The sequence below is a fragment of the Salvelinus fontinalis genome, chromosome 42 (genome assembly GCF_029448725.1).
Source record: "Salvelinus fontinalis isolate EN_2023a chromosome 42, ASM2944872v1, whole genome shotgun sequence".
In the NCBI taxonomy this organism is placed as follows: Eukaryota; Metazoa; Chordata; class Actinopteri; order Salmoniformes; family Salmonidae; genus Salvelinus; species Salvelinus fontinalis.
This window is the reverse complement of record NC_074706.1, coordinates 16,982,168-17,000,188: the sequence shown is the minus strand read 5'-3', so window position 1 is coordinate 17,000,188 and position 18,021 is coordinate 16,982,168. Positions and strand designations below refer to the sequence as shown.

The following is an 18,021-nucleotide window of genomic DNA, read 5'->3' as shown; positions in this document are numbered from 1 at the left end:
AAGAGACGAGAGGATGGAGATGGGAAGAGATGGGGTGTAGAGATGGGAAGATATAGGGGGACATAGGAAAGAGAGGGGGATAGAGAGGAAAGAGATAGGGGATAGAGATAGGAAGAGAGGATATATAGGGAAGAGATAGGGGGATAGAGAGGAAAGAGATGGGAATAGATAACGGGATAGAGAGGAAAGAGATAAGGGGATAGAGAGGAAAGAGATGGGAATAGATAACGGGATAGAGAGGAAAGAGATAAGGGGATAGAGAGGAAAGAGATGGGAATAGATAACGGGATAGAGAGGAAAGAGATGGAAAGAGATACCGAGAAAATGAGAGAGAAAATATGGAGAGAGAGAGAGAAAATGAAGAGAGAAAATGAAGATTGAGAAAATGAGAGAAAATATGAAGAGAGAGAGAGAGAAAATGAAGAGAGAAAATGAAGAGAGAAAATGAAGAGAAAATATGAAGAGAGAGAGAAAGAGAGAAAATGAAGATAGAAAATGAAGAGAGAGAGAGAAAATGAAGAGAGAGAGAGAAAATGAAGAGAGAGAGAGAAAATGAAGAGAGAAAATGAAGAGAGAAAATGAAGATTGAGAAAATGAGAGAGAAAATGAAGAGAGAAAATATGAAGAGAGAGAGAAAATGAAGAGAGAAAATGAAGAGAAAATATGAAGAGAGAGAGAGAGAAAATGAAGATAGAAAATTAAGAGAGAGAAAAAATGAAGATAGAAAATGAAGAGAGAGAGAGAGAAATTGAAGAGAGAGAGAGAGAATATGAAGAGAGAAAATGAAGAGAGAAATATGTATTTGCCTGCCATAGCCTGAGGGACACTGATTAATAACATCTGCATAGTAAGCAGAAACTTACTTATTATTACTATTATTGTTATTACTGTTATTGTTATTACTATTATTATTGTTGTTTATCATTCCAAGTAGTAATGGTATGGGTGGTAATGGTAATGATAGCAGTTTAATGATGATTGTGGTGGTAGTAGTGGTAATGATGATAGGAGTTGTAGTACTGATGAAGATGACCGTTATTTAGTTATAAGTTAGTTATAGTTTCATTTTTTAAATATACATTGCTCAAAAAAATAAAGGGAACACTTAAACAACACAATGTAACTCCAAGTCAATCACACTTCTGTGAAATCAAACTGTCCACTTAGGAAGCAACACTGATTGACAATACATTTCACATGCTGTTGTGCAAATGGAATAGACAAAAGGTGGAAATTATAGGCAATTAGCAAGACACCCCCAATAAAGGAGTGATTCTGCAGGTGGTGATCACAGACCACTTCTCAGTTCCTATGCTTCCTGGCTGATGTTTTGGTCACTTTTGAATGCTGGCGGTGCTCTCACTCTAGTGGTAGCATGAGACGGAGTCTACAACCCACACAAGTGGCTCAGGTAGTGCAGTTCATCCAGGATGGCACATCAATGCGAGCTGTGGCAAAAAGGTTTGCTGTGTCTGTCAGCGTAGTGTCCAGAGCATGGAGACTTTTTTTTTTGAGCAGTGTATATTACATTACATTTGACTATTGACTGTTACCATTTTATTGTTACTATTTTTATATTTAATTTTGTATTATTATTTACTGCCATTCTATATTATTATTTGTCATTGCTTATAATTTTATTACAATGTATATTGTATACATTGTTGCTTTGGGAATATTGACACAATGTTTTTCATGCCAATAAAGCAGCTTGAATTTGAATTTGAGAATATGAAGCGAGAAAATGGAGAGAAAATGAAGAGAGAAAATGGAGAGAGAGAGAGAAAATGAAGAGAAAATGAAGAGAGAAAATGAAGAGAGAAAATGAAGAGAGAGAGAAAATGAAGAGAGAAAATGAAGAGAGAAAATGAAGAGAGAGAGAGAAAATGAAGAGAGAGAGAGAGAGAAAATGAAGAGAGAAAATGGAGAGAGAGAGAGAGAAAATGAAGAGAGAGAGAGAGAAAATGAAGAGAAAAAATGAAGAGAGAAAATGAAGAGAGAGAGAGAAAATGAAGAGAGAGAGAGAGAGAAAATGAAGAGAGAAAATGAAGAGAGAGAGAGAGAAAATGAAGAGAGAGAGAGAAAATGAAGAGAAAATAAAGAGAGAAAATAAAGAGAGAAAATAAAGAGAGAAAATGAAGAGAGAGAGAGAAAATGAAGAGAGAGAGAGAGAGAGAGAGAAAATGAAGAGAGAGAGAGAGAGAGAAAATGAAGAGAGAGAGAGAAAATTGAGAGAGAGAGAGAGAGAGAATGAGAGAGAAAGAGAGAAAATGAAGAGAGAGAACATGGAGAGAAAATGAAGAGAGAAAATGAAGAGAGAAAGAGAGAGAAAATGAAGACAGAAAATGAAGAGAAAATGGAGAAAGAGAGAGAAAATGAAGAGAGAGAGAGAGAAAATGGAGAGAGAGAGAGAAAATTAAGAGAGAAAATTAAGAGAGAAAATTAAGAGAGAGAGAGAGAGAAAATGAAGAGAGAAAATGAAGAGAGAGAAAATGAAGAGAGAAAGAGAGAGAAAATGAAGAGAGAAAGAGAGAGAGAAAATGAAGAGAGAAAGAGAGAGAGAAAATGAAGAGAGAAAATAAAGAGAGAAAATGGAGAGAGAGAGAGAGAGAGAGAGAGAGAGAGAATGAAGAGAGAGAAAATGAAGAGAGAAAGAGAGAGAGAAAATTAAGAGAGAGAATGAGAGAGAACATGAAGAGAGAAAGAGAGATACAATTAAGAGAGAGAATGAGAGAGAACATGAAGAGAGAGAAAATGAAGAGAGAAAATGAAGTGAGAGAACATGAAGAGAGAGATAGAAAATGAAGAGAGAGAGAGAGAGAAAATGAAGAGAGAGAGAAAATGAAGAGAGAAAATGAAGACAGAAAATAAAGAGAGAAAATAAATAGAGAAAATAAAGAGAGAAAATAAAGAGAGAAAATAAAGAGAGAAAATGGAGAGAGAGAGAAAATTAAGAGAGAAAGAGAGAGAAAATGAAGAGAGAATGAGAGAGAACATGAAGAGAGAAAGAGAGAGAGAAAATGAAGAGAGAGAAAATGGAGAGAGAAAATGAAGAGAGAGAAAATGAAGAGAGAGAAAATGAAGAGAGAAAATGGAGAGAGAAAATGAAGAGAGAGAAAATGAGAGAGAACATGAAGAGAGAGAAAATGAGAGAGAACATGAAGAGAGAAAATGGAGAGAGAGAAAATGAAGAGAGAGAAAATGAGAGAGAACATGAAGAGAGAGAAAATGAAGAGAGAGAGAAGAAACAGAGAAAGGAATGTGTCAGCATAACTTCTCCCTTAAACGCCAATAAAGGTCACCAACCAGCTTCATGGTTTGTCAGCTTCTTTCCCTCAGACCGATAAGAAACCACTTTGAGAAACGCCGCCATGGCAGTGGGCACACAGCGGGGACAATGACGCGAGTAAGTACGAAAGTGCCCAATATCTTCCAACGCAAATGAGCCGGTCTAGATAGCACAACTGGTGCAGGGAACTGGCAGTGCTCGAAATGTGTCAACATTTGGAGCAAAGAGATACTAGGAGTCTCAACTGATGATGATATCCCGCCCGAATAGTGAATGAATCCTCTATCTGACAACGGAGGTCTGACACATGCAGGTGCACACGCACACACTCAGTCCAATGGCCGCCGGCTGAGTGAGCGAGGACTGTGTGACCTGGACTGTGGCAAAATGTGGTATTTTGTCATCAGAGTCGTCATTGACTTTGTTATTTCCCTGTGTGTGGGACTCTTTCAGTTCTCCCGGCAATACGGGCATCAGCCAACACATTTTACAAGGCTGGCGATAAAGATACAAACTAGAACTCTACAGATCTGTGTATGTGATACCAACACGTGTGAAAGGAATGCAAATGTCTCTCGTTCAAAGGGCTTTATTGGCTCGGGAAACGTGTTGACATTGCCAATGTAAGTGAAATACATCACAAACAAAAGTGAAACAAACAATATTTATAAACAATAACAGTAAACGTTACACTCGCAAAAGTTCCAAAAGAATAAAGACTTTTGTCTTTCTATACCGAGTTGCAACGATGTGCAAATAGTTAAAGTGCAAAAGGTAAGAAATAAATAAGCATAAATATGGGTTGTATTTACAATGGTGTTTGTTCTTCACTGGTTGCCCTTTTCTTGTGGCAACAGGTCACACATCTTGCTGCTGTGATGGCACACTGTGGTATTTCACCCAGTAGATACGGGAGCTTATCAAAATTGGATTTGCTGTAGATCTGCGTAATCTGAGGGAAATATGTGTCTTATATGGTCATACATTTGGCAGGAGGTAAGGAAGTGCAGCTCAATTTCCACCTCATTTTGTGGGCAGTGTTGCACATAGCCTGTATTCTCTTGAGAGCCAGGTCTGCTTACTGTGGCCTCTCAAAATAGCAATGCTATGCTCACTGAGTCTGTACATAGTCTAAGCTTTCCTTAAGTTTGGGTCAGTCACAGTGGTCAGGTATTCTGCCACTGTGTACTATCTGTTTAGGGCCAAATAGCATTCTAGTTTGCTCTGTTCTTTTGTTAATTCTTTCCAACGTGTCAAGTAAATAGCTTTTCATTTTCTCATGATTTGGTTGGGTCTAATTGTGTTGCTGTTCTGGGGCTCTGTGGGGTCTGTGTGTGAACAGAGCCCCAGGACCAGCTTGCTTAGTGGACTCTTCTCCAGGTTCATCTCTCTGTAGAGGATGGCTTTGTTATGGAAGGTTTGGGAATCGCTTCCTTTTAGGTGGTTGTAGAATTTAACGGTTATTTTCTGGATGTTGATCATTAGCGGGTATCGGCCTAATTCTGCTCTGCATGCATTATTTGGCGTTTTACGTTGTACACAGAGGATATTTTTGCAGAATTCTGCATGCAGTCTCAATTTGGTCTCCCTCCCTCTCTCTCTACCTCCCTCTTTCCCTCCCCCTCCCTCCCTCCCTCTCTCCAGCTCCAAATGATCCGAAATGCACCTCCAGCTGAAATTGGGGGAGGGAGGGTGAGAAACTAATTCCTCCACTCCTCCTTTCAGATATCCTTTATGTTAGCACGGAAGTAGGGCGGACTTTAGGAATTCCGTGCTCGTCTGCCAACCCTGGGTGGAAGAGCTGTCGAAAAAGCAGGCCCCCGTTTTGACATTCTGAGCGAACGAGCGACCCAGTTCTTACATCCCATTCGATCTGTCCAAACTGTCAGTTTACCTGAAGGACTGAGAGAGAGGGAGGAAGGACGGGGGTGAGAAAGGGAGAGAGAGCATCTCTTCGTCCATACCTAGGCTTTTGAAGGGAATAAACTGACACGCTCCCCTAGTCTAGAACACCTTGCCCTGTCAGAGGAGTCATTACCAAATGCCAGTAAAAGAACCAGAACCTATCGAGTCAAATTGGTATTGCCGCTAAAAGTGCCAATCGTGTCCCATTTCAGGGGAGTTCGCTAGTATCAGAGCTCTCGAGTTTAAATACGGCCGCCACACTAACGCTTTCATCTGTCCTCCATTTGAGGGAGTTGTGGGGGACAAATCAGTCGTTTTCATCTCAAAGCAGCTGCACCCGTTCAGGTGGGTTTCCTGAACGGTGATGTACACATACGCCATGTAGCAGACTTTCATCCAAAGCCACTAACAGTAGTGCACGCGTACATTTTCGTATGGGTGTCCCCAGCGGGAAGTGAACACGTGATCCTGAAGCTGTAAGCGCCCTTCTCTACCAACAGAGCCGCACAGGGCCACAAACACAAAAGTCAGAAGAAGACTATGAAGAAAACGTGTGGGTTGTGACTTACCCACCGGCAAATGGCAAATAGAAAATGGCCAGTAGGCCTTTTTTAGAATCGAGTGCTCGAGGAGAACAGAATTTCACTCATCCATCCCTATCATCGTTTTACGCCATAAGAGTCTGGTGTAAAACGGAGTGGGGATTACTGTGATCCTGTGGAATCAGCATTGCAGGGGAAAAGCAAAGCAGCCATACTTCTCAAACAACTATGTCTGTATTTCTCAGCAGAAAGATGAATTTAATCATTCAGAATAATTCAGTGACTCGCCTGTTCACAAATAAAGATGACGCGGTTCAAATTCGACGAAGTTTACTGGCGGATAACGTCGAGCTCCGCGGTGGCTACCGGACGTGGGCAGAGTCAACAGAAAGACGCAACGTATTGCGCATTGTGCACAACGCCGAGAGCACCGGGTGTACAAGCACTAGACCAGAGAGCTCAGCATTGCCTGGTGGAAGACTGGTCAGATAAGAACAATAAACAAAACATATCAACTCATTTGTAAATAAACAAACAAACGTACCGGTGTCGAGGTCGGTGGCGAGCAGCCGCGCCACGAAGGTGCCGACTTCCGTGTTCTCGAAGACGGTGATGGCGTAAGGGCCGGAGGTGAACTGTGGCGCGTTGTCGTTCACGTCCTCCACGGTCAGGTGCACGGCTGCCTCGCAGTAGCGCCCGCCGCCGTCTAGCGCCCGCACCGTCAGGCGGTACTCCTCCTTCTCCTCGCGGTCCAGGGGCTGCTGGGTCTTCAGTTCACCTGGGAAATAGAAGACGGAAAAAGGCACATGTCAATAAACGGGGCAGGCAATCACACACACACACACGTGAATCAGACACACTCGTTAAAAGCGACGACACACACAAACACGCAGCCAAACACACGCAAACACACACAGGCGTGTTAAAAGTTCTTGCAATCCACACGCACGTCTACACGCTACGGCGCTTGCGGGTTGCACTCTTTCAACATCGACTGTTCGACAAGGACAGATAGTGTTAGAAAAGCATCCTCTACCTACCCCAGGCCCCGTCCAAGAAAGCCTCAAAATAAAAGGCAAGTCAAGCTAAATGGTGTCTGAGCCGTTTAGTTCGGTGTAGCGTGCCCCTCGACCAATTTAATGCGGCCCACCGGCTGGTTTGAGTAGAAAGAATAACTGAAACCAAATCGATACCGTGTACAAATGATAGCGGATCTACATTTCTAACAGTCGCCGAAACAAAGGTTAAGGTTGGGGGAAGCTGATCTGTAACTAGGGGGAAACTTCACTTCGACACTTAGTTCCCGAAAAACCTTACAACCTCGTCATGCTCATCTCCACACACACGCACCTCTATTTTTAAGTTGGCATTAGCCGCTTCGGTGCTTTCAGAAGTAACACTTCTCACAGATCACTGAGTCAGACAATGTGTGCCTGCAGTCGTGCGTGTTCCGAGACCTCATATCCTCTTGTATGCCACAAACCCCTTCCCCTGATCCAAGCATCCAACCCACATACAAACAACTCATGGTTTTCAGAAGAGGATGGAGAGAAAGAAAGAAATAATTGACAGAGAGGAAGGGGGGGGGGGGGGTGTTGGAAAACGCAGGAGGACAGGAATAGTTGGCAACTAAGAGCAGCTAGGAGGTGTCCTGGGATATGGTGCACGCCAACATTACCGGGGCCTCGCTGGACACACACGTGCGCCCACACAAGCACACAAGCTGCCGTTACTAACGAAGCCTCTTAGTGTTCCTCGCATGCAATAATCAAACCCAATTGTATTGGTCACATACACACATTGAGCAGATGTTATTGCGGGTGTGGCGAAATGCTTGTAAATCCTCCTTCTCGGCACGGAAAAAAAGGACCCCCTCACGATACTCTGACTAAATCCTTCTCCTTCAATTTGGGCCAAAACCAAATTGAAATGGCCTGATTCTTCGCTCTTCTTCTCTCCCCCCTCGCTCGTCTCTGGCTCATATCAAAGTACGTCTGAATTTGAACCAGAATAAAATGGGCTGTTGTTGTGCTGTAAAAGTATGTCTCTAGCCTACTCTACACTGCTGCTGTCCCGTTTCTTCGCAACCCTCTCTCTCCCCCTTCAGAAGTAAACCAATGTGCCATTTTTTTTTTGTGTGTGTGGGGGTTAACAGGAGCTAACTGGTATTGTGTTTTCTAAGGCCTGGCTCGTGTCATTCCATTTTGTCTCCGCTTTCTACAGAGGAGACTCGAAACCTTCAGGCGAGAACAATGTCGCTTGCATGTTAGATGAAACTCGGGTTCGTAGCGCCATTGCTCGCTAATCCCCCGGGGAAATGTTCTGGGGGCAAAATACATTAAAATAATCATCAAAAAGGATGCGACGTAAACAAAATCCACCTTGCCACTAGGGACACACACACACACACAAACACACACAAACTGGGGTGGATGGATTATGATTCAATCAGAAAGTGTGCAGTGTGCATGACTGGTGTCCACACTGGGAGGTTATTACTGTGTCTGTTTGTGATGTTACAGAGGGAGACAAAAGACAGGGTCCGTGAGTGTAGGTATACTAGGTTCAGACATCAAATCATGACATTGTAAAACTGGTGTGTGTGTGTGTGTGTGTGTGTGCGTGCGTGCGTGCGTGCGTGCGTGCGTGCGTGCGTGCGTGGGTGCGTGCGTGGGTGCGTGCGTGCGTGGGTGCGTGGGTGCGTGCGTGGGTGCGTGCGTGCGTGCGTGCGTGCGTGCGTGCGTGCGTGCGTGCGTGGGTGCGTGCGTGCGTGCGTGCGTGCGTGGGTGCGTGCGTGCGTGCGTGCGTGTGGGGGTTAGTGTTACACGTCATGCTGCCATCACGCACCCATTGACATTTGATAGTCATAATAGTGAGAATAACCTTGGACATGCCGTGAATGTGATGACTGGATGAATGCGAGTGCAGTGCAGCATTTGAAATGACTCGAAACAACTCTACATTGTGGCAGACATGAACCTGTGGTTATTTTGATTTTGATTAGCTGTATGGTAGCATGGGCAGACTAGTCAACACATTGAGTGTGTTGAGGTGTAACACAGACAGACAGGAAAACAGACAGACAGACCAACACACACACACACACACCTGTGTCGGGGTCGATGGTGAAGAGCTCGGCTCCCGGTCCCTGGAGCTCGTAGGAGATGTGGGCGTTGGAGCGGATGTCTGCGTCTGTGGCCGAGACTTGCAGGATGAGCCTGCCGGCTGGGAAGCCCTCGGGGACCCTCTCTGTGTAGAGGGACTGGGGGAGCGGAGAGAGGGAGAGGGGAGAGAGAGAAAGGGAGAATGAGAGAGTGTGTGGGAGGGAAGAGTGGGAAAGACATCAGAAGGGAGAAAAAAGATTGATGGTGGGGGCGGACAGAGAAAAGTAAAGGTAGAATATGCAAGAATAAGCATAATTCAATCGGTATATTAACAAGAAGGGAGGAAATGGATAGAGGGGTAGAATGAAAAGACATTACAATCGACAGCAGTATGCACTTAAACCATAATACAATCAGCAATGGAAATACATTAGCTGGTAAAAATAGCCCTCAATGTAAGAAAATTACCCCTTAATTTTCGCTTGCCTTTCTTCAACGAGAAGCCTTTCCAAACCTCTTATTTTCCTCCCTCGCTCCCTCCTTCCTTTCTCTCAGATACTTGTCATGCATAGCGTGTACCCCCACACGCAGATAACATGGCATTTTTTAGTGGCCTGCCTTCTCTCTTTACCTTCTCGCAAACGGGGCTGTTGTCGTTGGCGTCCAGGACTTTGACCTCGACCACGGCCTTGGCGGCAAAGGTGCCGTCGGTGGCGGTGATATTTAGGAGGTAGTTGTCGCGCTCCTCGCGGTCCAGTGGCTTCCTAACAGACACTTTCCACTCGTTCTGGAGGTGCTCGATCGCAAACTGTCCTAGAGGGTCGCCTCCTGTATGGGTAGAGAGCCATTGGGGAAAGTTAATGGAGAGAGAGTCAATGGCGAGAGTCAAATGGGGAGAGTGGCATTCAAACTAATGAGCAACGCGCCACAATATGGCCCCTGCCTCTGGTTTCGAGAGGGCTAGTGGTTTTGTGTGTGTGTGTGTGTGTGTATCTCAAGGGTTTGTGTTCTGTACTGGATCATACATCAATGGCGAAAATAAACATAAGATGCATCCAAGCCTTTCTATCAGGGTTAGTCTTGGAATCAAGAAGATCTTACCCTGCGAGGGATAGCGAAGCTCAAAGAGGAACTGCATCGCTTCCTATTTCAAAAGCTGTCCGCTGGTCAGAGTCGTGCTCAACCCCCGGGATCTTTATAGTGCCTGAGCAAATCTACCTCGGGTAACGGTCCTATCATTCATTTATCTTAACCACTTCAACTTGCAAACCGACGTTCACGAAGTCTCTTCGGTACACAGGAAACCATAATAAGGAGGCTGTTTTTTTGTGTAGTAGGAAACGTGCATCCAAGATAATATGACATCAAAATCTCTGGTTATTAAACGTGGCATAAGTCATTCCATCCGCTAATGAGCACCAGAGGAAGTGCAGTTCCCCCATCAGTTTCAAAGCGTCATCGAAATAATTAAACATGACCTTTTTCTTTCTTTCTTTCTGATGACCTACATATTTGCCTTGAGCCTTCGCAAATTAGTCGATTCAAAGTGTTTACAGATAAAGAATGTGCATTATATGTTCAGAGAGCAGATATGATCTTCATATTTAAGCAGCTGTAAATTTCTAATCCTCTTTTGAGCGGTGTTTATTAAAGCTGTGTATTAACACAAACAGGGAAGGCTATCAAGCCATGAGCTGTGAGCAGAGCAAATACTGGTATTGTTAGAGATAAAAACCCACCTGTGATAAAGTAGCTGACTTGTTTGTTGATCTCCTCTGTGTCGGTGTCCGACGTGCTCAGGATGGCAATGACTCCACTGGGTGGAAGGTCGTCTTCGCTCACCGTGCCCTTGTAGATCTCAGCGGTGAAGCGAGGCGGGTTATCGTTGACGTCGGCCACGGTAACCTCCACAGTGGAGCTGGTCACCAGCTGCAGCTTGTCTCCGCGGTCTGTGGCCAGCACGGCAATGGTGTACTTGCTGGTCTTCTCGCAGTCGAGTTCTTTCAATGACGTCACCCAGCCTGTCTCACTGTTGACGGCGAACAGCTCAAAGATCTCAGACAAAGTTTGTTTGGGGTCCAGGCTGTAGATGACTTGACCGTTGGTGCCCGAGTCCTGGTCGGTGGCTTTGACCTGGATCACCGGCGTGCCCTCTGGAAGGTTCTCCACCACCACCGCCTCATACGGGTCTGACTCAAACACAGGCTTGTTGTCGTTGAGGTCCTTGACCTGGATGTTGATGTCGACAGACGCCACCGTTTCGTAGCCCTCCTGTTGGCTCTGGGCTTGCAGCGTGAGCTGGTACCACTTTGTGGTTTCGTGGTCCATACTCTTCTCCAGCTTCAGGGCCCCAGTGTCCCGATCCACCACGAAGACCTCATTCTGGTTACTCTCCGGGGTGTTGCCCTTCACTAGGCTGTAGAACACCGGTTGTTCACTCTCCGCCTGGATGACGTCAATATCCGTGCCGATGGGCATGTCTTCGGCGATGGTGAACCGGAAGTGTGGCTCTGCAAACTTGGGGACCAGTACCTCGGGGGCCACTATCCTGATATAAACGCGGACGACGGATTGTTTGGAAGGACTCCCAGCATCCTTTGCCCTAACATAGAAAGCGTAGAGGTCATTTTCGAGTCCGATGAGGCTCTCTTTGGTGACAATGACTCCACTGAAGGGGTGGATTTCGAAGTTCTCCTCCACGTTTTCCACGTCGGCTTCAATAGTGTAAGCGATGTCGGCGTTGCTTCCCTCATCCATGTCTGACGCAGCAATTTTCACCACGGTGGTTCCCCTGGGGACATCCGATGCTACATTGGCTTTGTACTCCACTGCCCTGAATTGTGGGGCATTGTCATTGACATCTGTCAAAATCACATTAATAATGCAGAAGCCTACTTTGCCGCCACCGTCCTTTGCCATGAGCGATATGGGGATGACCTTCTCAATGGCGTTCTCGCGGTCTAGGATCTCCCGGGTGAAAATCTCTCCATTTTCATTGACAGAAAATTTGTCTTTGGCAAAATCGTTGACGATGTGGTAAGTTAGGCTCCCGTATGTGCCAGCATCTTCATCTGTGGCTTTGGCCTCAGCAACTAACATTCCGACCGGCGAGTTCTCAGTGAGTTCAACTACATAGTCGAGCTGGGGAAAAGTGGGGTTGTGGAAGTTGGCACCGTTAACTGTGACTTTGACCATGGCCGAGGTCCTGAATACACCATCTGACACGGACACGTTGAGGTTGTACAGTGGCTCCATCTGTAGCTTACGGTGGTTGGAGATGACGATGGCCCCAGTGTTTTTATCCATGGCAAAGTTCTGGTCCTCATTGCCAGACAGGATGGAGAACTCAAGCCTGCCGGCGTCTGAGCTGTCGGCGTCGGACGCCTGGACTTGGGTGACGAAGTAACCACGGGGGGCCAATTCGCTGACTGTGGCATTGTAAGAGCTCTCAGTGAACACCGGAGCATTGTCATTCAGGTCAGTGACATCTATGGTCACAGTGACATCGCTGGAGAGGGCAGGCACTCCTCCGTCCACTGCGCGGACAGTCAGCTTGTGTTGCTGCTTTTCCTCCTGGTCGAGCATGCAAGCAGTCCAGATGATTCCCAAGTCACGGTCAATGCTGAAGTAGTCTGAGCTCTTTTCATTGTCCTCAACTAGCTGGTAGAAGAGCATTTTGTTGTTGCCAGTGTCGGAGTCTGTGGCGGCAACTTGCAAAACTGCAGTGCCGATGAAGGAAGCTTCAGAAACACTTGCGTTGTATGACTTTAGTTGGAAGACAGGGGGATTATCGTTGACATCTACCAGAATGATATCGACAAAGACATCAGCGTGGGCCCCAGTCAATGAGTCTGTGGCTCTGACACTCAATTTATAAGCGGGGTGGGTCTCAAAATCTAGAGGTTGGATTACATGTATGACACCTGTGTTGAAATTGATGGAAAACTGACTGAAGGCATCTCCCTCAGAGATGGTGTATACTATCTTGGGGCCTTCAGAGTCAGTAGCCTGGACGTGAACTACAGGTGTGTGTAACTGGATATTTTCAGGGATTTCAATGCTGTAGAATGCCTTCTCAAACACTGGCATGGCTTTGTTTACTATAGTTATGGGCACTTCCACTTCTGCCGAGAGGGCTGGTTCTCCTGCGTCTTTGGCCACAACGTTGATGACGAACTCACTGTTGAGGGAGTCTTTGTCTAACTGTTTTTTGAGGGAGATTTCTCCCGAGGGGCTTATCTGGAAGTGCTTGTGGTGTTCTTTCAGGTGGTAATGGATCTCAGCATTTTGACCCACGTCCCCGTCCACTGCTGTCACCTGACGGATGGCCTGACCCTCCTCTGCGTCCACCTGGACCAAGGCTTGATAGGGCAGGTTGACAAACATGGGCTGGTTGTCGTTGACATCTTCTATGATCACCGTCACCAGAACGTGGGCCACTTCGGAGGAAGCGTCCTCCCTGGTCACCTCCACGACGAGGTCAAACATGTCCTGCGCCTCGCGATCGAAAGGTATCCCTGTGGTGGAGAGCACTCCGGAAGTACGGCTGATTTGGAACCTCTGGTCTGGGTTCAGGACAGTGTAGAAGAGGGGTTCATTGATGTGGTTCCCCACAGCGGCAATGACCGCTAATGTTTTCTTCTCAGAGGAGTTCTCTTTGACATAAGCCTTGTAGGAGTGACTAGTGAACTTCATGCTGCTCTCCTTGTTCTCACGGATGTTTATCTTTATCGATGCTGTGTTGGCGAACCTGCCGTCCGAGACCCTCACCCTGAGCTCGTACCTGCTTCTTAGCTGGGTGACGTTCTGGATAGTGATGATGCCTGTGTTGGGATCCATCTTGAATTTCTCCCCGATGTTCCCCTCTGAGATGGAGAAGAAGAGTTTAGAGTTTGGTCCGGAGTCTGCATCTGATGCGTTGACTTTGATTACCTCGACACCTTTGTAAGTTGGCACGATCACTGATGTCTCGTAGAGCTCCTGACTGAACTGCGGCGAGCAGTCGTTGACATCGATGACTTCGACGGTCACGTTGGCGGCTGTCTCGGCGAACAGACGCGGAATTCCGAGGTCGTGGACCTGAATGGTGAAGCGGAATACACTCCTTTGTTCGTAATCGAGAGTGGTTGTCATTCTAATGGCTCCCGTACTGGAATCGATGGCAAAGTAGTTGTGAGCGAACGGCTCGACGATCTGATAGACCAGCATGGCGTTGGCATCGCGGTCAGCGTCCGAGGCGCGGACGACCAGCGGGGTGTTTTCTCTGGTCAAGACCACACTGCTGATGGGAGCTGATTCGCTAATCATGCCTGTGAACTCTGGCTGGAGGAAGATGGGAGCATTATCGTTCTCGTCCTTCAGGTGAATCAGCAGAGTGGTGTTGCTAGCAAGACCCGCCATGTTGGTTCCCTGGATGGTCAGTCTGTACTCAGGGGTCAATTCATAGTCCAAAGCCCTTGAAGTTACAACCACACCGGAGTTTGGGTTTACATCAAATGCGCCATCAGTGTTTCCACCTTTGATTTGGTAGAACACAGAGGACTGGCTTGTTGCTGTGATCATGGTTACAAAACTGCCGGGGAGGGCCAATTCGCTGACCTCTGCAGAGAACTCCTTGGCAGTAAATCTGGGGGTGGCATTGTCCGACACGGTGACAGCGATGTGGACGGTGGCGGTGGCAGTCAGCGAAGGGGTTCCTTTGTCGGTTGCCTTCACAGCTAGTTGAAACTGGTTCTTGCTGCTTCGGTCCAGCTCCTTGGCCACGGTAACAGTGCCCAGCACCGGATCAATGGCAAATGAGTTTGCAACATTTCCTGTTCCAAAAAAAAGAACAGAAGAAGATTTATTAATGTGGTTACTACAGCATTGATTTTCATTCCAGCCAGTAAAGGCAGGGTGCAATTTTAGGCTTCTTGATTACCGTAAATTGAATTAACTAGAGTCAATGTCAGCGCCCTTGAGGAAATCTAATTAGCATAATACAAAATTCCCATAAAAATCTTGTCAATTTAAGCTAGAGATATGTTTTTGCAGTGGATGTATCTCAATCCACTGCATCCGCCGATGGCGCAATTCCGCATCTGCTGTGAAAGGTGACAGAGCTAGAGCGGAGTTTGTCAGACCATAAGACATCCTGGAAATTGGTCTTCTCACAAAATCGTCTGTAGCGTCCAAACAGTTTGGCCTACAAACTATTATGACCCCTCTATGGAAGGATGAGACTCTCACGAACAATTGTGTTCTCTGTTTTGCTCTACGACCTTGGGACAAGCATCTTGGGACACGTCTGAAGTCAGTACAGCCGATCTGACAACTTCCCTCTGTGGAAAAGTGAGACTATCACGAACATCATGTTTTTCTCTAGGATGCCCAAAGGCCTCACAAGACTCTTCTGAAGGTTCCCCGGTATATTTTTCTTAATGGAAGTATATATGGAGACTGTTTAGAGTCAAAATTAATGGGTTAGATACATGTCCAGAACAAACTTCCTTTAGATTTTTTTTTTGGGGGGGGGGGTATCTGTTGTTCAACAGCAAAATGATCCTTGGTATGACCTCCTTAAAACAATACAGCAAATTCAACTCTGATTAGCATACTCCCTGCTTTTGTCTAAAAGGGATACAGCCTAGGTGAACTTACGCAGCAGGTTAGGATAATGAACGTAGCAGGTTAGGATAATTAGGTTAAGGTTAGGAAAGGGGTTAGGGTTAGCTAACATGCAAAAACAAATCTACTTTTGATGTCAATTTGACTAAATCTAGACATGACCCCCTTCATTCATCCTCACCCCCCAAATGGCCATAGCTCTCGAAAGGCATTTGTGAAGACTGCCTACACCAGTCCACCTCTGCTTTGAAAACCTGACTCGTTCTCCGGCAAGATACATTTCAATGAGCTTGAGTCATCTCAACTATCTGAAAAATGTACATCCTAAACAAAGAACCCAGCCAATGACTATATGCCCGACCCTCTCCCAAAACACAGCTTATTTTACAGGGAAAACAATGGTGGGAAATTCAGAGGGGGCATCGGCCGAACTCCCACATGCTTGGAGATCCTCTGACAAAGTCCTTCTACTTTGTGTGAAGTATTCCATTCACGACCGAGGGTCAGTGGGCAGGGGACCTCTGGATGCCCTGCATACATTTTCCCCAGGCCCCCTGCGTTGGTATCGCTAACTGGGCTGCTATGCTGCTATGCATACCTCTATCATGACTGGCCAGGGCCTAGAGAATGCCAGAATGGCTGACATGTTAAGAATGTGGCTCCGGGGTTAAGTTTCCCCAAGGTACCGATCTACGATCAGCTTCCCCTCCTCAAATCCTAACAACTATTAGTGTGGAAAATGCAAAGCTGATCCAAGATCCGCATCTAGGGGCAACCTCATGCTACTCCTAAGAATGTATTCTAGGGCGCCTGTGGTGCTGTTAGCCAACCTGACTCGATGCTGTAGATGACCTCTGCATTCTGTCCCTTGTCTTTGTCCAGGGCGGTGACCTGGAGGACTGCCGAGCCCAAGGCGGCCGACTCGAAGACGCGCCCGGAGTACGGCGAGCCCACGAACCACGGCGCGTTGTCGTTGGTGTCCTCCACGTCCACGATGACGCGCACCAGATTCCTCTTGACAGGGATGTCCTGGTCACGTACCTGGGGAGGGGGGAAAGAGAGCGCGAAAGAAAGACAAAGAGACAGAGAGATGCAGAGAAAGGAATAGGACAGAGGGGGAGACAGATAGGGGTACAGAAAAAGAGAGAATGAATGAGTTGTAATATAATCTGAAAAAAAAAAACCTCTTCTTTCCCTCAACGGTAACTTCATTAAAATGACAACTCATCAAATCATTTAAAAAAACCACGTCAAAGTAACTCTTTTTCTGAATGTGTCTTAATTCCCAGTGATCCAAACAAGTAAACAATGAATGGGGGGAGGAATCCCTTTGGATGGGTGCTGCATGGTTAGTTCCAAATGGCAAATACCAGCAAACAAACAAACAATTAATCAATACAGGCTGACTGCCCATCTGTTGGAATTGGAGAGTGGCTGATTGAGAGAGAGAGGCACACACAGTGGCTGAATAGGAGAGAGTGGTCTGAAACCTATGTTACTCTCTCAATGAAGAAAGGGGCTCAGAATCAAACCTTTCAGAATATGCTAATAGAACACCGACATTCCTTTCATCTGTTCCGTTTCTATGGTAACAATGATGATATAACGACATGTTCCCGATTGCCTGGGATGAGTGGGTTCGTTCAGGGTGTACAGTGTTAATTGTCTGAGCACCACACCACTTTGACCAAAGCTCTAGCAAGTTTTTCCCAGCACACTCAGCACTGACACCAGAATAATAACACACATTATTAAATAGGTCGATTCTAGAAAATCTGTGAAATCCGTACCATAACGGTGAGAGTGTGGCGCCGCATGGTCTCGTGGTCAAGCCGCTCGGCCGTGTAGAGGGCACCGGTTCCCGGGTCCAGACGGAACTTCTTCAGACTGAAGGGGTCCGTGCTGCTCAAGAGGGTAAAGGTCAACTTGTTCTTATCGTCTTCGTCCGTGGCACCGATCCGGAGCACCTCGGTCTCTGGCGGCGTGTCCTCGGCCACAACCACCTCATAGCGCGGCTGGGAGAACTGGGGCCGGTGGTTGTTGGTGTCGATGACACGGATCAGCACCTGGTGGGAGGAGGGGAGAGGGATGATGGATGTCAGTGTAGTGAATATTTGAGTCAAGGCCAATCTGAGAGTAATGCGTGATGTAGTGAATATTTGAGTCAGGGTCAATCTGAGAGTAATGCATGATGTAGTGAATATTTGAGTCAGGGTCAATCAGAGTAATGCATGATGTAGTGAATATTTGAGTCAGGGTCAATCAGAGTAATGCATGATGTTGTGAATATTTGAGTCAGGGTCAATCAGAGTAATGCATGATGTAGTGAATATTTGAGTCAGTGTCAATCAGAGTAAATCATGATGTAGTGAATATTTGAGTCAGGGTCAATCAGAGTAATGCATGATGTTGTGAATATTTGAGTCAGGGTCAATCAGAGTAATGCATGATGTTGTGAATATTTGAGTCAGGGTCAATCAGAGTAATGCATGATGTAGTGAATATTTGAGTCAGTGTCAATCAGAGTAAATCATGATGTAGTGAATATTTGAGTCAGGGTCAATCAGAGTAATGC

General features: G+C 46.1%; 1 protein-coding gene across 10 annotated transcripts in view; it reads right to left on the bottom strand.

Moving 5' to 3' along the window:
• Positions 1 to 18,021, bottom strand: part of LOC129840915 (protocadherin Fat 1-like) — a 105,804-nt gene that overhangs the window by 24,122 nt on the left and 63,661 nt on the right. For all 10 annotated transcript variants that reach the window (XR_008757258.1, XM_055908938.1, XM_055908944.1 and 7 more), the window contains 6 exons: positions 17,237 to 17,512; positions 16,277 to 16,487; positions 10,580 to 14,653; positions 9,472 to 9,668; positions 8,845 to 8,998; positions 6,281 to 6,514 (listed from right to left, as the gene is read on the bottom strand). Coding sequence is in view for 9 of the 10 variants with exons in the window: in XM_055908938.1 (XP_055764913.1) it covers positions 6,281 to 6,514; positions 8,845 to 8,998; positions 9,472 to 9,668; positions 10,580 to 14,653; positions 16,277 to 16,487; positions 17,237 to 17,512 (5,146 nt within the window). In the remaining variant the exon portion in view is untranslated. The remainder of the gene's footprint in view (positions 1 to 6,280; positions 6,515 to 8,844; positions 8,999 to 9,471; positions 9,669 to 10,579; positions 14,654 to 16,276; positions 16,488 to 17,236; positions 17,513 to 18,021) is intronic.